Consider the following 20,068-nt stretch of genomic DNA (forward strand, 5'->3'; position numbering starts at 1 on the left):
AGTTGTTTTTGTTTTGTTTTGTTTGGTTGGCTGTTTGGTGGGTTTGTTTGTTTGGGGTCTTTTGTTTAACTGGGGGGATGTTTTGTTCTGTAACTGAAGATGTGCAACCGCAGGAGCAGAAAAAAACTCTCTGCAAGTCAGTATTTTTTGAAAAGCGTTAACTTCATATACTTTGGAGTTATAAATAGCTACATTTTTTAGGAATAAAGTGGAATTCACATAATAAGATTATTTCGCTAACAGAAGCTATACTGAAGTAGGATCCCATTCCTAGATCAGCTTTCCTTATCCTGCTTTTCACTTCTGTTCTCTGTCAGGACACGTGGTTGCCACTCACACATGCTGTAACGAGTCCCTACCCCTGAAAGCTGAGCAATGCAAGAATTCCCCAGCAAGAAAAGGACACAAGATGAGCTGTGTGTGCAGCACCCAGGCTCTGCCCAGCTGTTCTCTGTTCTGCACAGGTCTGATTCGGAGCTAAAGGATACAGAACTGGGGTAGATCCCACCTGCCACAAAAAAGCAGCTCCCACAATAAAAGCCAAGGAAGAAAGCATTACCCAAGCAATTAATTTAAAATACAGGATGGTCCAGCTTTGGACAAAACATTTCTGCCTTACATGACAGGGTCAAAGGACACTTGACACAACTACAATTTTGGTTCAGAACCAGGGGCACAAACAGAACTCTAGAAACCCAAGTGCAAGCATTCATCTAATTATTAGTTACTGCAAGAATATGATGCAACAAAAACTAAGAGGCAGGGGAAAAAAATCTGAGGCAATTTAAGGGTAATAAACCATGAACTCAAACAAAAATATTTCACTTGCACAACAAGCTTAATCTCAAGATTCGTCCAATTTGCACAAAGCCCAAGCTTAAAATATATAGTTCAAGTGGACAAAAAAGGCTGACTGCAGTTTCATGAGCAAATGTTTATTAGGTTCCACAAACAGTAATGTGACATTCCTAGATTAGTCAGAAAGGACAACTAGGTACTCAACTACAGAAATACTGAACATCTGTTAATAATCTGACTCAGTATTTTTGTCATAACCCAGAATGGGTATTTTCTGTTATGATGTGAAAACTTGATAGGGTAGAAATCCTGATGATGTAGCTACACACAAAACAGCTCTAATACAATTCACTTCAAAACAATATTCACAGATGCATAATAGATAGCATAGGTGTAAATAAAGAACGGTGCACATTAAAGTGTTTACTGATTTTAGAGAGAACTACCTGTATGTAGTCCAAGACAACATTCAACCTTTAATGATACTGAAACCAAGTTTATAAAGAACAATTCTGTCTAACTTGAGACCAGAAATTAAGCTGAAAGAAGAGTAATCAAGGTTAGATACAGTTTTTCAAGTAACATTAATGGTATCAAAATTAAGTAAGCTTTATGATTACAATAATTTCCAGTGCAAGTTTACAAAATAGACTTACAATGTAGTGGCCATTTCATAAACTTCTGTGCATTCAACAGGAAAATAAAAGCAAGAAGTTTAGCAGGACATGGTGGAATAAAACAAAAACAGAATAGAATTTTTAGCTTGCCACTTTGCAATTCTTCAAGTTACATGCTTATGTCACAATAACAACCCAAGCATACAGATAAATATAGGTGCTTAAACAGCAGAATCTCTACAAAGTGACTCATTTTTTAAGCTGGTGGATGCTCTTCCTCTTCCAAAAAAAGGAACTGGTTACAGACAAATTAATTGGTGCCTGTCAGAGACTTAAGGCTGCAACAGATTTTTCATTTCAGTGAATCCATCTGTATTCCCATACTTGTTTAAAAGGAAGAGCAGGACCTGTTCATGCTTTTTAAGCTGTGGAATAAGCAGAAAGAATTAGAGATGCACAATTCTGGTGTTTTTTTAATTGCTGGTTTCAGATCAGGGTAGATCCTGACACTACTAACTCAGCAAAAACCCATATTGGTTCCTTTCTGTTATAAAATCTTCTGGAGGGGGGAAAATCCAGCAGAATTTTAGCTGACTTTCCCTGTCCATGTGAATGTGTCCCTTTCCCCACTTTTTTTTTTGCTGAAGCAGCTTCCTCAAACCTAATTGATTAAATACTCAAATCAGGACTGAGATCACAATCTTAAATTTGGTTATTCACACATGTCTATTTTCTTATGTTTTCAGTTTATAATATAATCATCTGTCTTCTCTTCATCTCTCATGAGACTTTGAGCAAAACCAGTAAGGAAGTGTAACAGAAGATGATCAAACTGAAGTCAGAAAACATATTAGCTAGATCAAACTGGAAGATCAAAGAGACACAGAGGGGGAATGGAAAAGGGGGCTCAACAGCCTACACTGAGACAGAGAAACCAGCTACACCGAGGAACATTACTGCCTTTCTGCCAGTGAACTCCCAGTAACGACGCTAACTCTGAAGCAGTGAAATTTGAACAGAAATGTTCTTTTCCTACCTCTAAAATACCATTTTTGCTTTTCATCTTGCTGCCTGTGGTTGGGGGAAGACAGGAAAGTTTGAAACACCCTTGAAAGGGGTTTCTGTCTTTAAAATTACGTTTGCTTATTCCTCTGACAAAGAACATCACTTTGACAAAGGCTGATGCATCTTTTCTGGTGTACTTTTTTTACACTTTATCTAAAGTTCTAAACTTTCAATAAATAGCCTAAATTAAAATAGCAAAGGAGAAAGCTTAAAACCAGAAAGCTTTCAAAAATTACGTGAATATGCTATATCTGTAAGACATTTCAATTTTTTCTAGAAGGAAAAAAATAATCTTGCAACTGGCAAACCCTGTTACATATTCCAGTCTTCTACTGCACTCAGATTCTCAGCCTAGCTCCATGACTGAAACTGTGGCACATATTAATATTAATCTCTATCTGAAATACACATGGTAAGAATTTTCTTACATATGCAACTGTCTGCCAAGTTGTGTACACAGCAAAACAGAGCCATATTACTGAAAAAAATCCAGCTGCCCTTTGTCCAAATGACACAGGTGATGCAAAACACCAGAACTATCTTTAGACAACAAAGTAACACTCCTGAGACTTCACACTATAGAAAAATAAAATAAGAGCCATATGTGGGGCAAAGTATAGACTAATGAAGTCTGTGTGATCTATACAGTATCCTCCCTCAGTCTCAGGGTGCTTTAATTATTAGCTCCTACAGAAAACTGAGAAAAAGTGTTAGGATACACTTTGCATATCTTCCATGTTCCAGTTAGCTACTGTCTCCCTACTCCCATTTGCTTCCCCACATATGGTTTCTTTTAAACTCTAGAAACATAAGGAAGTATTGCTTGGATTGGATCTTACCTGCTCTTTTAATTCCGTGCAGCAGCATTTGGTCTCACCTCCATTACCTACAAAAACCCAAGCAAAGTGAATGAGTAAAATACACATGGGCACTGCTTCCCAAATTAAAAGGTGACATGTGGAATTCAAGATTTTTAGAAGGAAGTTACTTAGACACCCCAATGTGTTTACAAGTTCTTCAAAATAAGTAAACTGAAGTAATTAAGCGAGAGTACGTACCTTGACATTCACTATGTGAGTTTTCAGCACTGCAGGATTTGATCAAACTTTGCTCTACAAGTTTGTCAGCTACATTCAGACCACCATTTTCACAGTGTTTCTCTACCGTTACTAACTTAACATCTCCGTTAAACCCTTTCACTGTAATTGCGACGAACTGCTTCAATACCATTTCTTTCAACTTGTTAAGCAGTAGTGGAGACCACTCAACTTTCTCTATTCCTGCAAAAAAAAAAAAAAAAAAAAAATCCAGTTTGTCATCTAAATAATTCCTTTATGATATGACTCAAATCTTACATGCATGTTTTTGAAAATGTGATGCTAAATTTTCCAAGTATAAATAGCTTAAATGCTACAGATAATGAACTAAAAACATGCTTTCTAAAACAGCTTTTGCAATGTTAACCAGTGTACTATTTCAGTGGGATCATCATGTTGTTTACCAGTATTAAGGAATGAACTCTACCACCAGAGCAGGTACAGATTTCTAACGTTCAAGAAAATAAGTCAGGGTTTTTTGGGATGTTTTTGTTTTGCTTATTTTTGGGACCTTGTTTACCTGCAAGTGAACATGTAATTGTCTGAAAAGGCAGCTCTAAAAAGGAATCACTGATTGGCAGCACCCTTGAAAGTGGTAAAGTTTCTGTGTTCCCATAGTCTGCATACAGTACTTTCACTGCAGACTGGGAAGCTTCTAGAACAAGAGCTCTGTACCACCGGCCATTACCTGAAAAGATTGGGACAAGAACAGTCACATGTGAAGTATCATCTTAAAAACACAGTTTATTCCAAGAACAAGAATCTATAGAGTTCTACAGGAATTTTTAAACCCTCTGGCACATATATAAGACCACTTGACAAGAAGCAGGCTCACAAAACAAGGGAATAGTTTCTGACTGCTGTATTCATAAAGATACAAGTTGTGCTTTGAGAATATTGCTTCAACTTGTACAGGTAAGATTTTTACTACAAGACTGTTTTAAGGATGTCCGCACACTCTGTTTCTAGCTCCTTACTTTTGTTTTTCAACACATACTCCCTCTCGAAACATAACTAAAATAAAAAACTTTAAAAAATCTCATTTCCTCAATTACCCTGAAAGGCAACAAGCAGTAACAACAACTCATCATCAGAAGTTAAAGACAACTGTCAAACACTTAGGTATACTCTGTACTCTTGTATTCTCGCATTTTTTAAAATTCATCTATCTTGTTTTCCATGAACTGTTACCTGATCTAGCACCCAAGTTAATTTTCAGCACTTGCCAGGTTGTTTGTAACAAGCCACATGCAGTCAACATTTATTTGAATCAACACTTTTTTTTTTTTTAAATAGTGAGCTAGGTACCAGGAGAGTATCCCCTCTTCTGAAAGACTAAAATAATAAATCAAAATTCCCTCGCTGTTAAGAATATTTCTGACTTGAATTAAGAGGTCACTAAGCCTGGAAAACTTGTTAGCCTAACAAGGCTGATCATAACCAGTGTCACTGCCCCACGCTCACACAAAGCAACAGTGAAAAACTACTCAGGCACCCACAATCCAGAAGTGGGTCTGCACTCCTCTGCCATGACTTTCATGGCAATCTAAACAGTAATTAGTTTTCTTCCCACTTAAAGCTCCATACATTTTGTTGGGCACAACCTATTCCTTATTTTCTCTCCCTGACTGTCAGGCAGTTTCTTTGCCCTAAAGATGCAGCCAGACTATCCTTTGTAACAGCATTAAGAGATCTGTAAGCACTTTCAAGTTGGCGTTTTTCCTTTTTCTAAAGCAAAAATGAAGGCTCTCTTTTACCCTGGTCAAGGAAATACAAGAACAAACAATTGTCTCACCTGAAAACTGGGCACAACAAGCTTCACCCAGTTTTGGTTGGAAGGGCTCTTTCTTACAAGATCTGCAATAGGTTCCTAGTGCAGCCAGCTCCCTATACTCCTTCTTTTGAACTACAGAAAAAAACCACTTGGTAGTTAAACACATTTGGGTATAATGAAGAGCATACTTCAGTTTTATGCTCCCCTGATCCCACCTTTGGCATATTTTATATTTTCCTGTTCTCTGAGGTACATTTCCACATGGTCCAGTTCACTACAGGCATTCATTTTATTAACTAGGTTGCAACAGTGTCTTCTTACTGGTATTAGGAACAGTGAACACTTTTTCTTACCTTCATTTAGAACTGGTACAGCGTAGAACAAGTCTGGGCTTACAATTTCTGTTACAAAGACCGTTATGGTTTCACCTACAGCCAATTTAAATGACTTCCAGTGCCCAAGTGAGGTTACTAATAGAAATTGTAAGAAAATGAAGTGTTACCACTATCCTCCATGCATATACATATAATAAGTAACTGTTACTTTATTTGATATTTATAATATCTTTTTGAATTTCAAAGACAACTATATGTCTTTCCTTCGGGAAGACAAATCTAAACCAAGATAACTGATGCTTAATTTGCTGTTCACAAACTATTGGCATATAAAAGTAACTAAAGTTAAAAAAACACCTCAGAAAAAATAAGATATTGGAAAATAAATATGAGAAAAGTTTCAGTCATAAAAAATTTCTAATTCTCTAACTCTCAAAGAGTGAAACAGCATTCATTTAAGACAGACACAAATTTTTATCTTTCTCTTTTTGTCTGTAATGCCACCTGCAGGGCAGCTTGTGTTCAGCTGTAAAAACTGACAAAATAACAAAAACTATACATGTTTGTTATTGACATCAAACTACAGTGAAACAACAAGATCACAGTCAAAAGCTTGAATACTGAAAATCTAAAAGTTAATATTCCTTTAATTACCTTTTTGGCCAACGGACTTGTCTGGAAAGTTATTTTTATCTTGTGGAACTTCCTTTACAGCCAAATTTTCAGAAGTTAGTATGTCATTGATCACTTTTGGACGAACTGTGGAATTGTCCGTAAGCACCACACCTGCCCCATCTCTGGACAGGGAGGTTACGGTGGCTTGAAGCTCTAACCCTGAAGTGCACATATGAAATCTTATTGCAGCTTCTTTATTCCATTTGTTATTGTGAGGCTTTATACCTAGGAAGTAAAATAACTGTTAAAATATCTCCCTTTAGTAATGCTGACTTTCTTCAACGTTATAATTTCCTTTAGTAAAACCTTTTTTTTTTTTTTTAAGCATAACTTGAAATATCAAGGCTATTTTACTACCTTAGGGAAACACATTGCCCTTCATCCTCTTAAGTGGTCTCCCTATTCCTCTTTTCTTTGAAATGAACACATTTCCTCAGGACTCCCAAGTTTTGTTTTCTATATTTTGTGATTCTATTAAGTATATCCTTGTGCCTTTGCACAGAAAACACAACTAAGACTGTTTATGCATTAGTATAATATGGCCTTTTTATCAAAAGAGCAGAAAAACCCCAAAGTGTTTTAAGGGCGGAGGGGACACCAGCAAAAGACACTTCCATGAAATGTGAGTTTGAGCTTTTTCCTGTTTCCACATTTTTCATTTTTAAACCAAGTAGACTACATTAGAAAGAAGTGATAACTATGCAGAATTTTGAGTGATTTGCTGTAGAAAGGGAATTTTTATAAGACTGAGAAACAGAAGTATGGTGCCAAACTCTACAGGAATCAAATGAAACATCCCATTTCAGAGAACTGAAAGGCCGACTTGCTTCATTAAAACAGATTAGCTCCTTTGCCTGCAAAAATTTTGAGTAATAAAGTTGCACAAAAGCACATTTACTTGTGTTTCAAGGCAGCAACCCAAAGCCAGTAAGCACTACACAGAACTAAACAACAAGTTCCCTTTGACCAGTAAATCAGTAAATGAAGTCCATGCAGATCACTCCACAGCACTGGGAGGAGCTCAGGGAAGACAAAACAAACCCCAAAAGAACAAAATTCTGTACAGTATTTGCTTTCATCACCTCCTTCCCCCACAGCAGCAAGTCTCTAAATGCAATAGCTCTCCTAAGAGAAAGAACCCATAAGACACACCTGAGAGCCAGCATTTAATTGCTTGAAATGGAAGTTTTAGGAATGACGGTGAGATCTTCCGTATTTTATCCAATGGTACTTCCTCAAAATTTCCATAGTCCACAAAGCTCACTTGAACAGATCCACCTGAAGTGATGTTTTGCACCACAGCACGGTACCAGTTACCATCTTCTAATTTTAAAAAAGTTTTTTAAAAAATAAATTAATAATTACTTCACACATTTGGTAGTTCTACCAGCTTTCATTTTTCAGTAAATAAATCCAATTCTTTTCTATCCTCTACAGTGCAAACTATCAGCTAATTTTTTTTCTTTGTGTTCACCCTGTAAAAACAAAAATATTTCAGGCTGTTACTTGCCAGAGAAAAAAGCACAGCAAGGTTCTCCATTTTCAGGCTTGAAAACATCTGGTGGAGTTTTCTGACAGTATTCAGACATGGATTTGTTAAGTGAGTTTAGAGCAAGCAATTCTGAAAATTAGAAAGAAAAAAAAAAATATGAGATCAACTAAATAAGCTGACTTGAACTTTATCAATACTGTCCACTGTATAGCTTATTTGTAAAACATTTCATGGGAGATTTCTGTGAATTTTAGAATTTCATAAAAAGAAAAAATGAGGACACTGTTGACACCGAATTAACTATTTAACTCACTACACAGGCTTATTAGCAGGAAATGATGAGACAGCTGGTATTTCCTGACACATTAGTTCAGTATGATAACAAAATGACCAGTAATTCTTCCTGCTAACCAAAAAAACCCACACTTTCTTGTAAAATCTAAAGTATATTTTACAGTTAGATAACACCATGGAAACTACCTAGTTCAGCCAGTGCATATGACAAGTTATGGGATCTTACCCTACTCGTTTATTTTTTATACTGAGACCTTCAGCCTGCTCTATACACATCACTTTTAGGGAGGATTTTGGTCATTTGAAGTCTATAAACCATGAGGAATTTATACTATCCCTAGATAAGTCAAAGAATAAACATCTGTCACTTTTTAAGATCTGCCCCGTATTTTCTGTTTGAATGCCTTTAGCTTCCACTTCAGCACTGACTTTTGTCATGTTCTTTTTCTAGCAGGTTAAAAAGCCTTTATAGAGACTTCTGATAGAGAACCAAGACTTTTTTTTTTTAGCTTATCCAAGAGGAAGTCAAGTCTCAAAAGCTGCATTTACTCATTTTCATGTTACAGTTATCATCTCTTTGTAAGTTTTTATAAATCAGAAGAGAGTACTAGAGGATAGCTCTGGTAAATATTGTTTGTGCACAGGGAACATGTCTTATTTACAGAATCATCAGGGCTGGAAGAGAGCTTCAAGATTATCTGAGTCCGACTGTCAACACAGCACTGCCATAATCACGCCTAAACCACATCCCCAAGTGCCACTTCAGACTCCACCACCTCCCTGGGCAACTTATTCCAATGCCTGACCACTCCTTCTGTGAAAAAAAAATTTTAGATGTCCTTTGGCTAGTTATGGTACTTCTTTTCACTTTCCTCTACATTCTTGGATTTTTATTCAACTGCTTACCTTCAACATTTTCAGATTTCAAACTGGAGTCACTAAATAACATGATCCAATTTCTTTGCCGCTCCACTTGTATTCTTAGATAAAAAACTCAGGGGTAAGCCTTCGTGCTATAAGCTCCCTTCAAACAGTAATTCATTAGAACTACAGAAAATGACAAATCAGGAAGCAAAGAAACTAGAAGAAAAAAGCAGAATAAACTTACCATGGGTATTTGAAATCTGACAATAAAATTCCCCGGGACTGTATACTGTACACACCGTGACACTGACTGTTTGCTTAAGAGTTAATTTAACCCACTTGCATGTTCCTTTGTTTATCGTGTCCTCTAGAGAAGACAGAGAAAAGGAGAGAATGAAAAGACGTTTTTACAGGAAAAAAATTATACATCTTGAATGTTCATTCATATCCTTGAAATTCTTGTTATAAATAGCCTGACAGACTATTTATAGTGAGAGCCTTTTTTGCAGAGTAAAATCAAGTAAGAGAAACATGCCAGTTGCTTAATGTATTTCTTCACTACCAAAAGGAGCGAGCCACAGATGAACAGTAATCATACAACAAGGTATGGACTACGTGGCAACAGCCTAGGCAAGAGGGACACTGGGGAACCTTGGTCCCTGGGGAACTTGAGCTTCAAGAATGGCCATGCTGAGATGCTGTTTCATCTGCCCAATATCATGTCTGACATGAGGGCGACATATCAAAATGTGTTTGGATGCAGCCACGGGAGTTACTGTTCATTTGAATTTTATGTAACATTCCTTACCCTTCTGAACAAAGCCTTCTGAACAATAATCATGTCTTGGCCACAAAGTGTCTAGCAGGGAAGATCAAAAATTAAGGGATTTGAACATAGACTTGACAAAAAGACTTCCCCCCAGTTTTCAGAACCAATGGATCAGGAGAGAACACATACATTTACCAGACACAGGATGGAAAAGAAGGATTTAACATGCTTCATAACAGAGAAGCTAGGAATCTTCCCCCAGATTTCAAAGAAATCCAATATAACTTTTGCAAATGTCTCAGATAGAAGCTTCGGTCACTAAATGCAAAAAAGGCAATTTAGGCATAGCCTGGAAGCTCTGTAGGCTATTGTCAAATTTTCAAGGAGTGAGTTAGGTGGTTTTATGTGTAAAATATAGGACAATGAAGATGAAAATAGAGAAAATACTTTTTGCACTAATGGACAAGGGCATAAGAATAAGCAGGTACTAGCTAGTCATATCCAACTAGAAACCGTAAGACTTCTAACCAGAGTCAGTACCAACTTCCAAAAGTAGGCAATTCAAACTTTGTTATGTATGCACAGACACATACAGACACGATTTCTTCATGGCAAAGTTGCCATGGCTAAACCTTTGAGCTGTGAAGCCTACACTTCATGAGCCAGACTGGAAAGCTCTGACCAGCAAAGAGCTTGCATTCTCTGTACCCACTCCAGTGGGAGATTACATAATGCCAGCTCAGCAGGACATGCTCATACTCACCATTTTCTTGCTTAACATCACTCATTGTGACTGCTGGTAAGGCCACCCTTGACTCCTCAGCTGCACAGCCTTCCTCTATGAGAAGGCTTGATATATTTATCGCCGGAGTAACTGATGCGTCCACAAGCTCCACCACAGATGTAGAACCTTCTTTATCCACTACTTTTACTGTGAACACTTTGTCTTTCACCAGATTTTTCATAAAAGAAGTACCTTCTGAGGTCCAAGTTCCCAGTGGTGGCTTCACACCTAAAAAGTGACACAGTATGGAAAGGTTTTGAGGTCAGTCCAAGTCTCACCAATGTGTGGAAAAGCACAACAGGGCTATGTAAAGCAACAGATAAAGCAGCAGATACACCAGGTAACTCACCCTTACTCCTCTTGCCCATAACAAGATTTCAAAACCAGTTATTTAGATTCTGAACTTTTTAATTAGTTTAATAATTAAAAATTACACAAAGACAACCATAAATTGATTGATCCTGGCTTGAGACAGAAAAGTGAACTAGTAACTGTCAATGCCCTTTCCAACTTCACAGATTCCACAAGCCTATGGTGAGGAATCTATCAGTACTTTTACTAGATTTGCCATAGGGGAGTGGGACCAATACAGCTCTGAATTTGGAGATATAAAACAAAATCTACCTTCCCCTGCAGTATTAGAACCACAACAGATTTAAGAATTCCACATATCCAGTAAATTACTGATTGTGCTTAGAACAAAAGCATATGCAAAATCTAATGGTCATGTTCATATAACAGTTTTCCAGACATACAACTCAAGTCACCAGGTACATTATGATAGATTTGTCACATTTTGTAGATATGCCACTACAGTTAAGAATTCTGGAAATAATGCCTACTGAAACCTGCATCCGTCCCCATATTTCCATGTAAGATACTACAAGTGTGATGGCTATGTAATCCCACTTATTTTGCCTCTATGTAGTTTGAAACACCTTATAATTTATTTTCTACCTGCCAAGGAACACCTTATGGCTTGAGCTGGCAAGTCCATTAACGCTGGAATCACAGGACGAAGTTTCATCAGCGGAACAGAGTCAGAATTACCATAATCCACATAGTCCACCAAAACAGTATCTTCAGAAGCATATGCTGTGACAGCAGCACGATACCAAAGATTGTCTTCTAGAAAGGAAGATACAGATGTTCATTGTATTTACTTGTAAATTCTGAGAACAGAATGATTTTTTTTGACATAAAAAATACATCTGTCTCAATACAATTCGGGACTACCAGGTCTTGGCTAAATAACGTTTTGAGAAGCAGCCTATCAGAGCCTCATCATTACACATAATCCCATTTCTTCTGTCCCTTTTGTGGGATCTGAAATTTCAAGTATATATTTATTTCCGGCCATGGGGAGATAATACTTAGCAATGTACAAAAACCCAAATTCCTTCGTGACCTCATAAAAAGCTATTCTAAATAATCTAAATCCAGTGTTAAGAGTTTGCTCAATGAAGAGTCATTCTTAAATAAGTATTTTATAGATATAATTTCTTCAATCACTACCAAGCATAATCCACAGCTAAAAACCAGACAGAAATAAAATAAACTCTATGTGAAATGTTTTTAAACATAATTATAGAATGCAATTTTAAAGTAACGTGAATTAGTATTTTCACTCTGTTTTTACCTGTGAACTGGGCACAGCACACACTTCCAACAGCAGGATGGAAAGATGGACTACCGGGAAATCTGCCACAATATTCATTAAGAGACACTTCAAGCTCAGCAAGTTGACCTAATGTTAAAATATATAAGTTTTGGAACATAGCCTGTCTTGCAATTATTACAAAAGTACACAAATATTAACCTCAAAGCCTGGAAGAACATCTTGTAGTCTAATGGAGATTATTTAACGAGTTTAACATAATAGCAAAATAGCGGTGAGACTAGAACTCTTCAATCAGTAAGATTGAAGAGGGTCCTCATGCAAGTGTGAGGAATCAGCAGTAAAGAGAAGGAATATGGAAAACCAGTGATGGTTTTTTGAACAGAGGAACAAAACTGAAGCCAGTGGAAATTGAAAGCAAGCTAGTGGAGGTGTGCCAGAAAGAAACAAGGAAGGCAGCTCTTTAAACAACAGGCAGACGATGAGGTAGGTCACTTCTTGCCGAAGGACATGCTATGCTATTGGACTACCCAGAATTAAAAGGCTGCAGATGTACACAAAAGAAAAATCCACTGCAGGAGATACACCAGATCACATCCAGCTGCCAAAGCCATTTTAGCTGAAAAAAGCCCACTGGCTCAGTCAGCACTGGGAGAGGGACACATCTCACCAATTTATTCTGCTTTTCATTGTCCCCCAGCCATCTGTTTATGGGCATTGTGGAAGATGCACCTGAAGGCCCTGCAGCTTCACGCTCTGGCCTCTACAGTGTCACTTACAGTCTTAGGTTTCACTCTGTCAGGAAGCACCAAAGCACTATTACCTGGCCTCCTCATATTCAGATATTTCCTCAGATATCATACTCAGATATTCTACTCATACTACATAACAAAGACGTTGAGTCCACACACCTAGTCTTAAGGAAACACTTCCCTCCACTGTTAAAGGGAATAACAAGGTATTATAGGAGTAAAAAAAGTAATTACAAACTCAAAACGCATTTCTAGCACACCTGAGTGAACACATTTAACACTAAATATTTGTGATACGAATTGACTTCAGATTGCTAAAATCCAAGCCATATCACCTTTGTACTTTGCACTACTCAGACTGCCCACAAATTAACATAAGAGCAGTTAGTAAGTGATATAAACAGCTAACACTGCCAAAAACTATCCCCTACAATACTGTGGCTCTTAACTGACTGAAGCATGGCCTTAAACTACAGGGAATCACTATTTCAGGTAAAACTACAAGACCAGCAACACCTCCCTCCAGCCACTCTCTAATGAAGAGAAAAATGCCATATTAGGCATCCTACATTCTGTTCCCAACACGTCACTTACAGGCATTGTCCATCTGCTGACAGAAGAAGGTGTCTGGATTTTGAATGTGGGAAACCATACCAGAAAATTTGTCTCCAATGCTTAAAGAGACACACTTTGCAACTGAATTAGCACAGTGAAGAGAGTCTTCATCTTCAGGTATTTTCTTTGCACTTCCCTTTGAATGGTTTTCTGACACTGTACATAAAAAAGAAAAAAGGTTGCTGATCAAAAGCTAGATGACTTTGAAAATATAAACATACTGAAACAGTTTATTCTTTTTGTTGACGCTTTAGACTTTGAAGGCTCCTGTCACCTAATCCACAAAACTGATGCTCACATAATAATCACTAAAATTTTATACTATTATCACTAATATTTTATACTATTAAGAAGTGTATGAGCTACTGTCACTAGTGACCTGAAGGAAGCTTCACTAGCATATATTTTTAAGTGTGAGGGGATGCTGCTGAACAGCTTGAATATGGTGCAATATGGGAGGACCTAAAATTCCCCAAGTTTAGTTTGATTTGCTTGCTTACCTCTTGGAGAATCTCCTCTGTTGGCATCACTTTCTGGAATTAAGTGAGACTTCATTTCTAAGGGAACCTTACTTAGGCAGTCGCCTAAAATACAGAGGTGAGAAAGCGATTTACCATGTAAGATAGCCATCAGTTAGTTTCATTTCAGAACTCTGCTCTGAGCCTGACCTATATCCCCTATATCCTTATCACAAGGTGAGCACGTTTGACTTATTTGCTCAGCACTTAATATGTTTAAAATGTAAAATAAAAGTAATTTCAGAGTAGCTCAACTACTTGAGTTTTCTGAACACATTCACAGCTCCAAGACTGTTTGACAAAATAAAATGAGCAAAGCAGTAACAATCAACATTTGTTTGCAGTCACTACTGTTAACTGAAAAACTGGTTAGAGCTTTTCAGACACAAAGGTTCATAACTTACCTCAGTATTTAAAACACTGATTATATAATGAGTTACTAAGAATTATAAAGAAATCTTGAGTTTCTTAGCTATTACATATTCTTTTTCTGATGCATGAGAACAGTATTCCAAGCTTTCAATATCATTATTTTCAAATGAAAACCTTAATACAGGTGTTTAAGTTGCTTGTGAAGTCATGGGATAAATGCATGGAACATTTCAAGAATGCAGTGATATTTATGTGATGTTCCCTCCAAAAGGCTGGCAAGTTATATATTGCTTTGCCATTAGTGTGCTGTAAAGCAATCAAATGGGAAATATGCCCAGCACAATCCTGAATCAGTTGAATATACATGGGACTAAACAGAACCATCCTTTTAGAGACTGCAGAGAGTATGACACAGAGAATAAGCTTCCTGCACATGAGGAATTTTAGCAAGCTAAGAGGATCGACCATCACTCCTTCAAAGTTTCTGTGGGCTGTAGATCAATGAAATGAATGTGCTCTCAGCACTATATTGTTCTTGCTCTGCAGGCAGAAGAAAACCTAAACAATACAGCCCTCCAAATAATGACAAAAGGTACACCTTGTGTGTATTGACCTTGTCTGACAATCAAAGCCACCCAGCCCAACTGAAAATCTGAATTCTGACTCCTCAAAGGTCTGGTGCTTGGTTTGTTTCTATCCACTGAGGCTTGCAAAGCCAGAAATACAAACATTCTTACAGAGTTCTCCAACTAGATACAGCAACATCCAACGATTGCACTTTCTTTGGGATACTTCAGTGAGCATATATGAAATATAAAAAAGCTGGTAAAATCCTAGATGGAACTAGAAAATGATACTTTAATTTTTAAAGAGTTAAAAAAGGATGAGATACAGAAACAAAACAGTACCAAATTTTCATGCATCTATTAAAACAAAGAAAAAAAATAAACAAGTTAGTCTAGAACACACTGAATTTATTGCTATTCTACTGGAAAAGTAACCTTACCAAATTTAAGGTTATTAAGCCTAACAAGGTATTTTGAGCACTGACATTTTAAGAATACCTCTATATGGAAAGGTAAAACAAAGCAAGTTGGAACAGTGACAAAAGGAGAACAAAAGAAAACACTCGTCTTTTAAGGGTGTTGGGGAGGGGTGTGAACATAAAAGCCTGAACTGTATTGGGTTTTTTCCCCACACTCAACTAAGTACTTACCAGACTCTGGAAGAACAACATCTACAGCAAAACTCAACATCACTTCCTCCTGTAATATATCAACAACAGTTACTGAACAGTGGCCTGGAAAGAATTACAACTAGAACAAGATGGGTAGAGGACTGTTTGCCCCCTATCTAAGCAACTAAATAATTGAGGCCTTCAGAAATATCACCTTGCCTATAAAAGGTAAAGCTGCTGTTGGGATTTGAAGTGCTATCAATTCAACTAACTTCTTAACTCTCTTCTAAAGAATTCAGCAATTAAGTAAAAAGAGAATCCACAGAAGCTGAATTACTCTACTTAAAACAGGTATAAGTTATGTTTAAACTGCAGTTGTTCAGCTGTAGCTTCAAAGAGTACATGACAGAGGAGTTCTCTGTACAGTGCAAACATGAGGCTAGTTGGAGGCATGCACGTTTATTCCCTTCCACAAATACAATCCCAAGAAACAACGAAGACAAAAAAATCAACTCCTGCAGAAGAGTTCACAGGAAGACTGCAGGCTCAAAGTAAGATCAAGAGAGGCTTCAAAATATTACAAAGAAGAACTGTGTCATCTTTAATTCCTGGTACAGCAAAGAAACAACAGCTTATCTGCAGTTGTTACTGTTCAATATTACATTAAATTTACTTCTCTAATAAAATGCCAAGGCTTCAAGCATCACCTCATTATCTATACAGAAAAGAAAGCACCAGAAGTTTTCTGAACTGGACACACAACATCTGTTTCCTTTCTATAATTCTTCCAGCAACATCATGCATGTCTTGATTTTTAACTTTTTCACATATGCTTTTTCAACAATACCAGAGTTGTCTCTGATAGTGCCTTTAAGGGCTCTAGATGTAACTATTTCTGAATGCTTCCCCCAGTAACTTTTCATTTGAAGCACTCATCTTTCTAAAAGGAGAAACTTGTTCCTTTCCTGTACAGGTTAAATCTCGCTCACAGCAGATCCATTCAAGATATAGTCAAAATTGTATTCCATACCTTAAGACAAACTCCCTCCTTGGTTTTGTTCTTACTTGCACTGTAATCAAAGAAAAAATGTTAATTCTGAAGACCCAAAGACTGACAAGTAGCATTAATAATACAGTCTACTTGCAAATAGAAATAAAAGGCTGTGTTCATAATATGTGTTTTTTGTCAACCCTTATTCCTCATCCAAGAAAATGAACTATATGTTAAATCCCTATTAAGCAACACCTGGTGTGTTTTTCCTGACAAACTGATTTTGATTAAAATTGAGATATCTGACACTGTTGTGGAGTTCTGCTAACACCGTAATCCCAAGCCAACCTCAATAACTATAAAACTGAAAAAACCCCTGCTATTTCAGTAGAATACAAAAGTAATATTCAGGTAACATACATGCCAGACTGTCCCCATGTTCCCCTCCACATTCATCACTGCAGCAAAACTTGTCCAAAAAAACAATCTCCTTTGTGTACACCTGGCTGCAGATTCACTGAACTGCAATCATCACTCCTTGCTAGAGACTGTCAGTTAAAATGCTCAGATCACCCCCTAAGCTGTTCCAAAGCCAGCCAGTCAATCTGTACTGTGTCATAAACTAATGGTGCTTACTTTAATTGAAACAGATTAGTGAGTGATCTATTGAGCATCCAAACCAGCATGGTAAAAAAAATGAGCACCAGAGAATGGTCTGGCTTAAACAACTACTTCTAATTGCAACTCTGCTCATCAAAGATAAATATCCATGAATTTAGCAGCCAGATTCAAAGGGTGCTCCTCAGAACCTGCAATCCCTTAACCATGACACTGTTGAGAGCAGAGTCTTGTTTCTCCTTTCCCTATGTTAAGAACAGCAATAACAAAGTCATGAGACAAACTGGTATCCTTACTGCATCCTCACCTGGTAAAATGAATGCTTTTGTTTTAAATCACACTACACTATGCCTTAAGAACTCCAAAAATATCTTTCAAGTAACCCTTCTGAAGCAGCAGAGCTGAGTTTTCCGTCAGGTATAAGATAATGCACTAGCCTAAGAACAAGCAACATATTTTACTGTAACAGTGCCTTCCAATGGTCATTTCTGTTGTTTTGGGAGGGATATTGTCTTTCTGTGCATATTATGTGGCAGAACTTTTAACAAACTTACTTCTGTTTAATGGGATCACATACAACCCTATGTGTTGGCCAATCTTTTTTCTGACAATCTGCAGAGCAATAGTATGTTTGCATACATTGTGAACACCTGAGAGTTCCTAAAGAAAAAAGACAGAAAAGAGAAGTCTGAGAGAAACATATATTGGAATGGACAAGAACTGTTAAGATAACTGCTTTACAAAACAGCTCCACTACTATTCTAAGCGCCTACAAAGAGGTATTTGTATTCACACACAGCTGTTAGACATTAATACCAAAATGTCCCAAATTACTTCCACATTTAAGGTAAAAACCCCACCACTTTTGATAAGGAGATGCTATCTCCTGTTTATCAGTTCTACTACTCCAACTATGTTCTGAATAGTCTGTATTTGCGTCTCAGAGTCAAAAATATACATTCATTTTAAGAAACTTCTGAGCAAGCCTGATCCGCTTTCACTGACAAATACACTGTATGTCATAGACTACAGGACAACAGGCACTTACCATACAGACCACAATGATGGCAAGTCCCACCTTTAGGGGGTGGTACTAACAAACTCAAGAGACTCTCATCACAGCAAACAGAAAAAGCATTCTTAGAGAAACATTGCAATTTCTTTGGCTTCCCATTAATTGAGTTAGAATGTGAGTCCTGTGGAAGAAAAACCTGAAGTTATTCTTACCAGAAAAATGTATTCTGATTCACAAAAACATGACAACAAAAAGAGCCGAAACGTCAGAGTTCTAGAATGAACCACATATGCTGATCATTTCTGCTATCCAGAAATGCTCAGAATACTTGGAGCGTGAAATAACTCACAGTATTTTCTTCATCAGCTGCAGCTGTCAAGTTTCCTCTACAAGTTTTGTCTTCCATGGAACTTCCTAGAAGCAGAAGTTTTTGCAAAAGGGATCCGATTAACAACACTAATGCATGTCTATACACAATAACGGAAGAACAAAGTCAAGATACCTGTGTTAAGCTTCAGACAAAGTCTCTCTTATTGCACTTGTGCTGCAGTTAAAACTTTCTACTGTACTGTTTCTACACTTGTAAAAAATATTGCGCATTGTTTGCTTACAAAATACTGATTTTGGTTAGAAAATGAAAAACTCAGACTCAAAACTGGAAGTCTTTTAACAGGAAGTTGGCACTGATGCTTAAATCTGCACCTGTAAGTTCATTATGTTGGAGATAAGGTGTTCCACCATCATGTCACACCAGAGTATGACCAAAGATGGTGGTGGGCCAGGTAACTGCAAAAGCATGGATTTAAAGATTAATTCAGGCAGGATCACGAATTAAGTATTTTTGGGTCATGTTCTGAAGCCATATTTCAGCATCCACTTTGGCAGGCTCATTCTCTACCGTTTGTTTCTTTAGTCTGCACAACAAAAAGCTTTCTAAGTTACAGACCTTGACAATAAACAAACACTGCAGATTAAACAACGAAAATTCCTTCAGGAGAGGAACACACTACAAGCAGGAGTGGCCATCACCAACTGCACGTGAAGCTCGCTGGATCCACAAGAGACGTGTCTCTCTGGAGGAGACCTCACTGTAGTCTGGGTACAAAAAGTTTGTAGTAATAAAAAGGAAGGCTGCACTCCTGGGTTCCTCGTGACCGGGAGCTCTGGGACAAACACGGGCTGCCTGAGAGGAACCATGGACCGGGCTCTGCTGAGATGAATTTCTGGCACCTGCTTTCCAAACGTTAACACTCGATATAATTATTTTAAATGTAAAGGTCTTTCTGTAGCATATAGGCGAAATCAAATTAAAACGAACTTGCAGATAAAGCAGAGCAGTTTTCGAAGCGACGCTGCAACCCACTCAACCAGAAATGCACTTCCGCACCCGAACAGTAGTGTTAGGTGCTATTTTAATTAAGCTAATTCAACTAAGAATAAAATTAGACACCCCCGCCCGGCGCCTTTCCCCCCGACAGCCCCGGCCCCTTTCCCCACTCAGGGCAGCACTAACCCCCTGGGCCGCCCCCTGCCCTCTTCTCCCCATCGAAGCAGCGCTCATCCTCGGCTGCCTCCGACCCCTCTGCCCCCCTCAGGGCAGCACTCACCTCCGACCGCCTCCGGCGCGGTTTCCTCCTCAGGGCAGCGCACACCTCGGGCCGCTTCCTTGCCGCCCGAGCTGCCCCACGTGGGCGGACGGTGCAGTGGCTCACTCGAGGACTGACGGCGGCCGGAGAAGGAGCACCAGCCCCCGGAGCGCAGGGACGGTCCCCGGCGCTCCCGTCCCAGGCCGTGTGGTCTCGGTCTCGGTCTCGGTCCCGGTCCCGCT

The 20,068-nt window shown here is 38.1% G+C and overlaps 2 protein-coding genes across 4 annotated transcripts in view; one reads left to right on the forward strand and one right to left on the reverse strand.

Annotated features, from left to right (window-relative positions):
• LOC120323985 (nascent polypeptide-associated complex subunit alpha, muscle-specific form-like) overlaps positions 1-819 on the forward strand; it is a 5,330-nt gene extending 4,511 nt beyond the window's left edge. The window contains exon 5 of the mRNA XM_039385135.1: positions 318-819. Coding sequence (XP_039241069.1) covers positions 318-481 — 164 coding nt within the window. The 3' untranslated portion in view covers positions 482-819. The remainder of the gene's footprint in view (positions 1-317) is intronic.
• A 95-nt stretch (positions 820-914) lies between these two features.
• Positions 915-20,050, reverse strand: TDRD1 (tudor domain containing 1). Of its 3 annotated transcripts, XM_027740061.2 has the most exons (21): positions 19,848-20,050; positions 18,590-18,654; positions 18,274-18,421; positions 17,780-17,885; positions 16,647-16,686; positions 15,656-15,704; positions 14,050-14,133; positions 13,529-13,705; positions 12,204-12,311; positions 11,522-11,692; positions 10,544-10,792; positions 9,256-9,378; positions 7,872-7,982; positions 7,514-7,684; positions 6,341-6,586; positions 5,705-5,821; positions 5,373-5,483; positions 4,098-4,265; positions 3,539-3,760; positions 3,320-3,366; positions 915-1,840 (listed from the first exon to the last, which is right to left on the reverse strand). In XM_027740061.2, exons 2-21 carry the CDS (start codon positions 18,644-18,646, stop codon positions 1,748-1,750), a joined length of 2,598 nt encoding a protein of 865 aa, XP_027595862.1. In that variant the 5' UTR covers positions 18,647-18,654; positions 19,848-20,050; the 3' UTR covers positions 915-1,747. The 3 variants fall into 3 exon arrangements, with proteins under 3 accessions (XP_027595862.1, XP_039241064.1, XP_039241063.1); XM_039385130.1 differs by lacking the exons at positions 16,647-16,686; positions 17,780-17,885; positions 18,274-18,421; positions 18,590-18,654; positions 19,848-20,050 and having other exon boundaries at positions 13,529-13,699; positions 15,656-15,797; XM_039385129.1 differs by lacking the exons at positions 16,647-16,686; positions 17,780-17,885; positions 18,274-18,421; positions 18,590-18,654; positions 19,848-20,050 and having other exon boundaries at positions 11,522-11,689; positions 15,656-15,797.
• Positions 20,051-20,068: the final 18 nt, after the last annotated feature.

The sequence above is a fragment of the Pipra filicauda genome, unplaced genomic scaffold, assembly GCF_003945595.2.
Source record: "Pipra filicauda isolate LSUMZ 115617 unplaced genomic scaffold, ASM394559v2 scaffold397_size650280_pilon, whole genome shotgun sequence".
In the NCBI taxonomy this organism is placed as follows: domain Eukaryota; kingdom Metazoa; phylum Chordata; class Aves; order Passeriformes; family Pipridae; genus Pipra; species Pipra filicauda.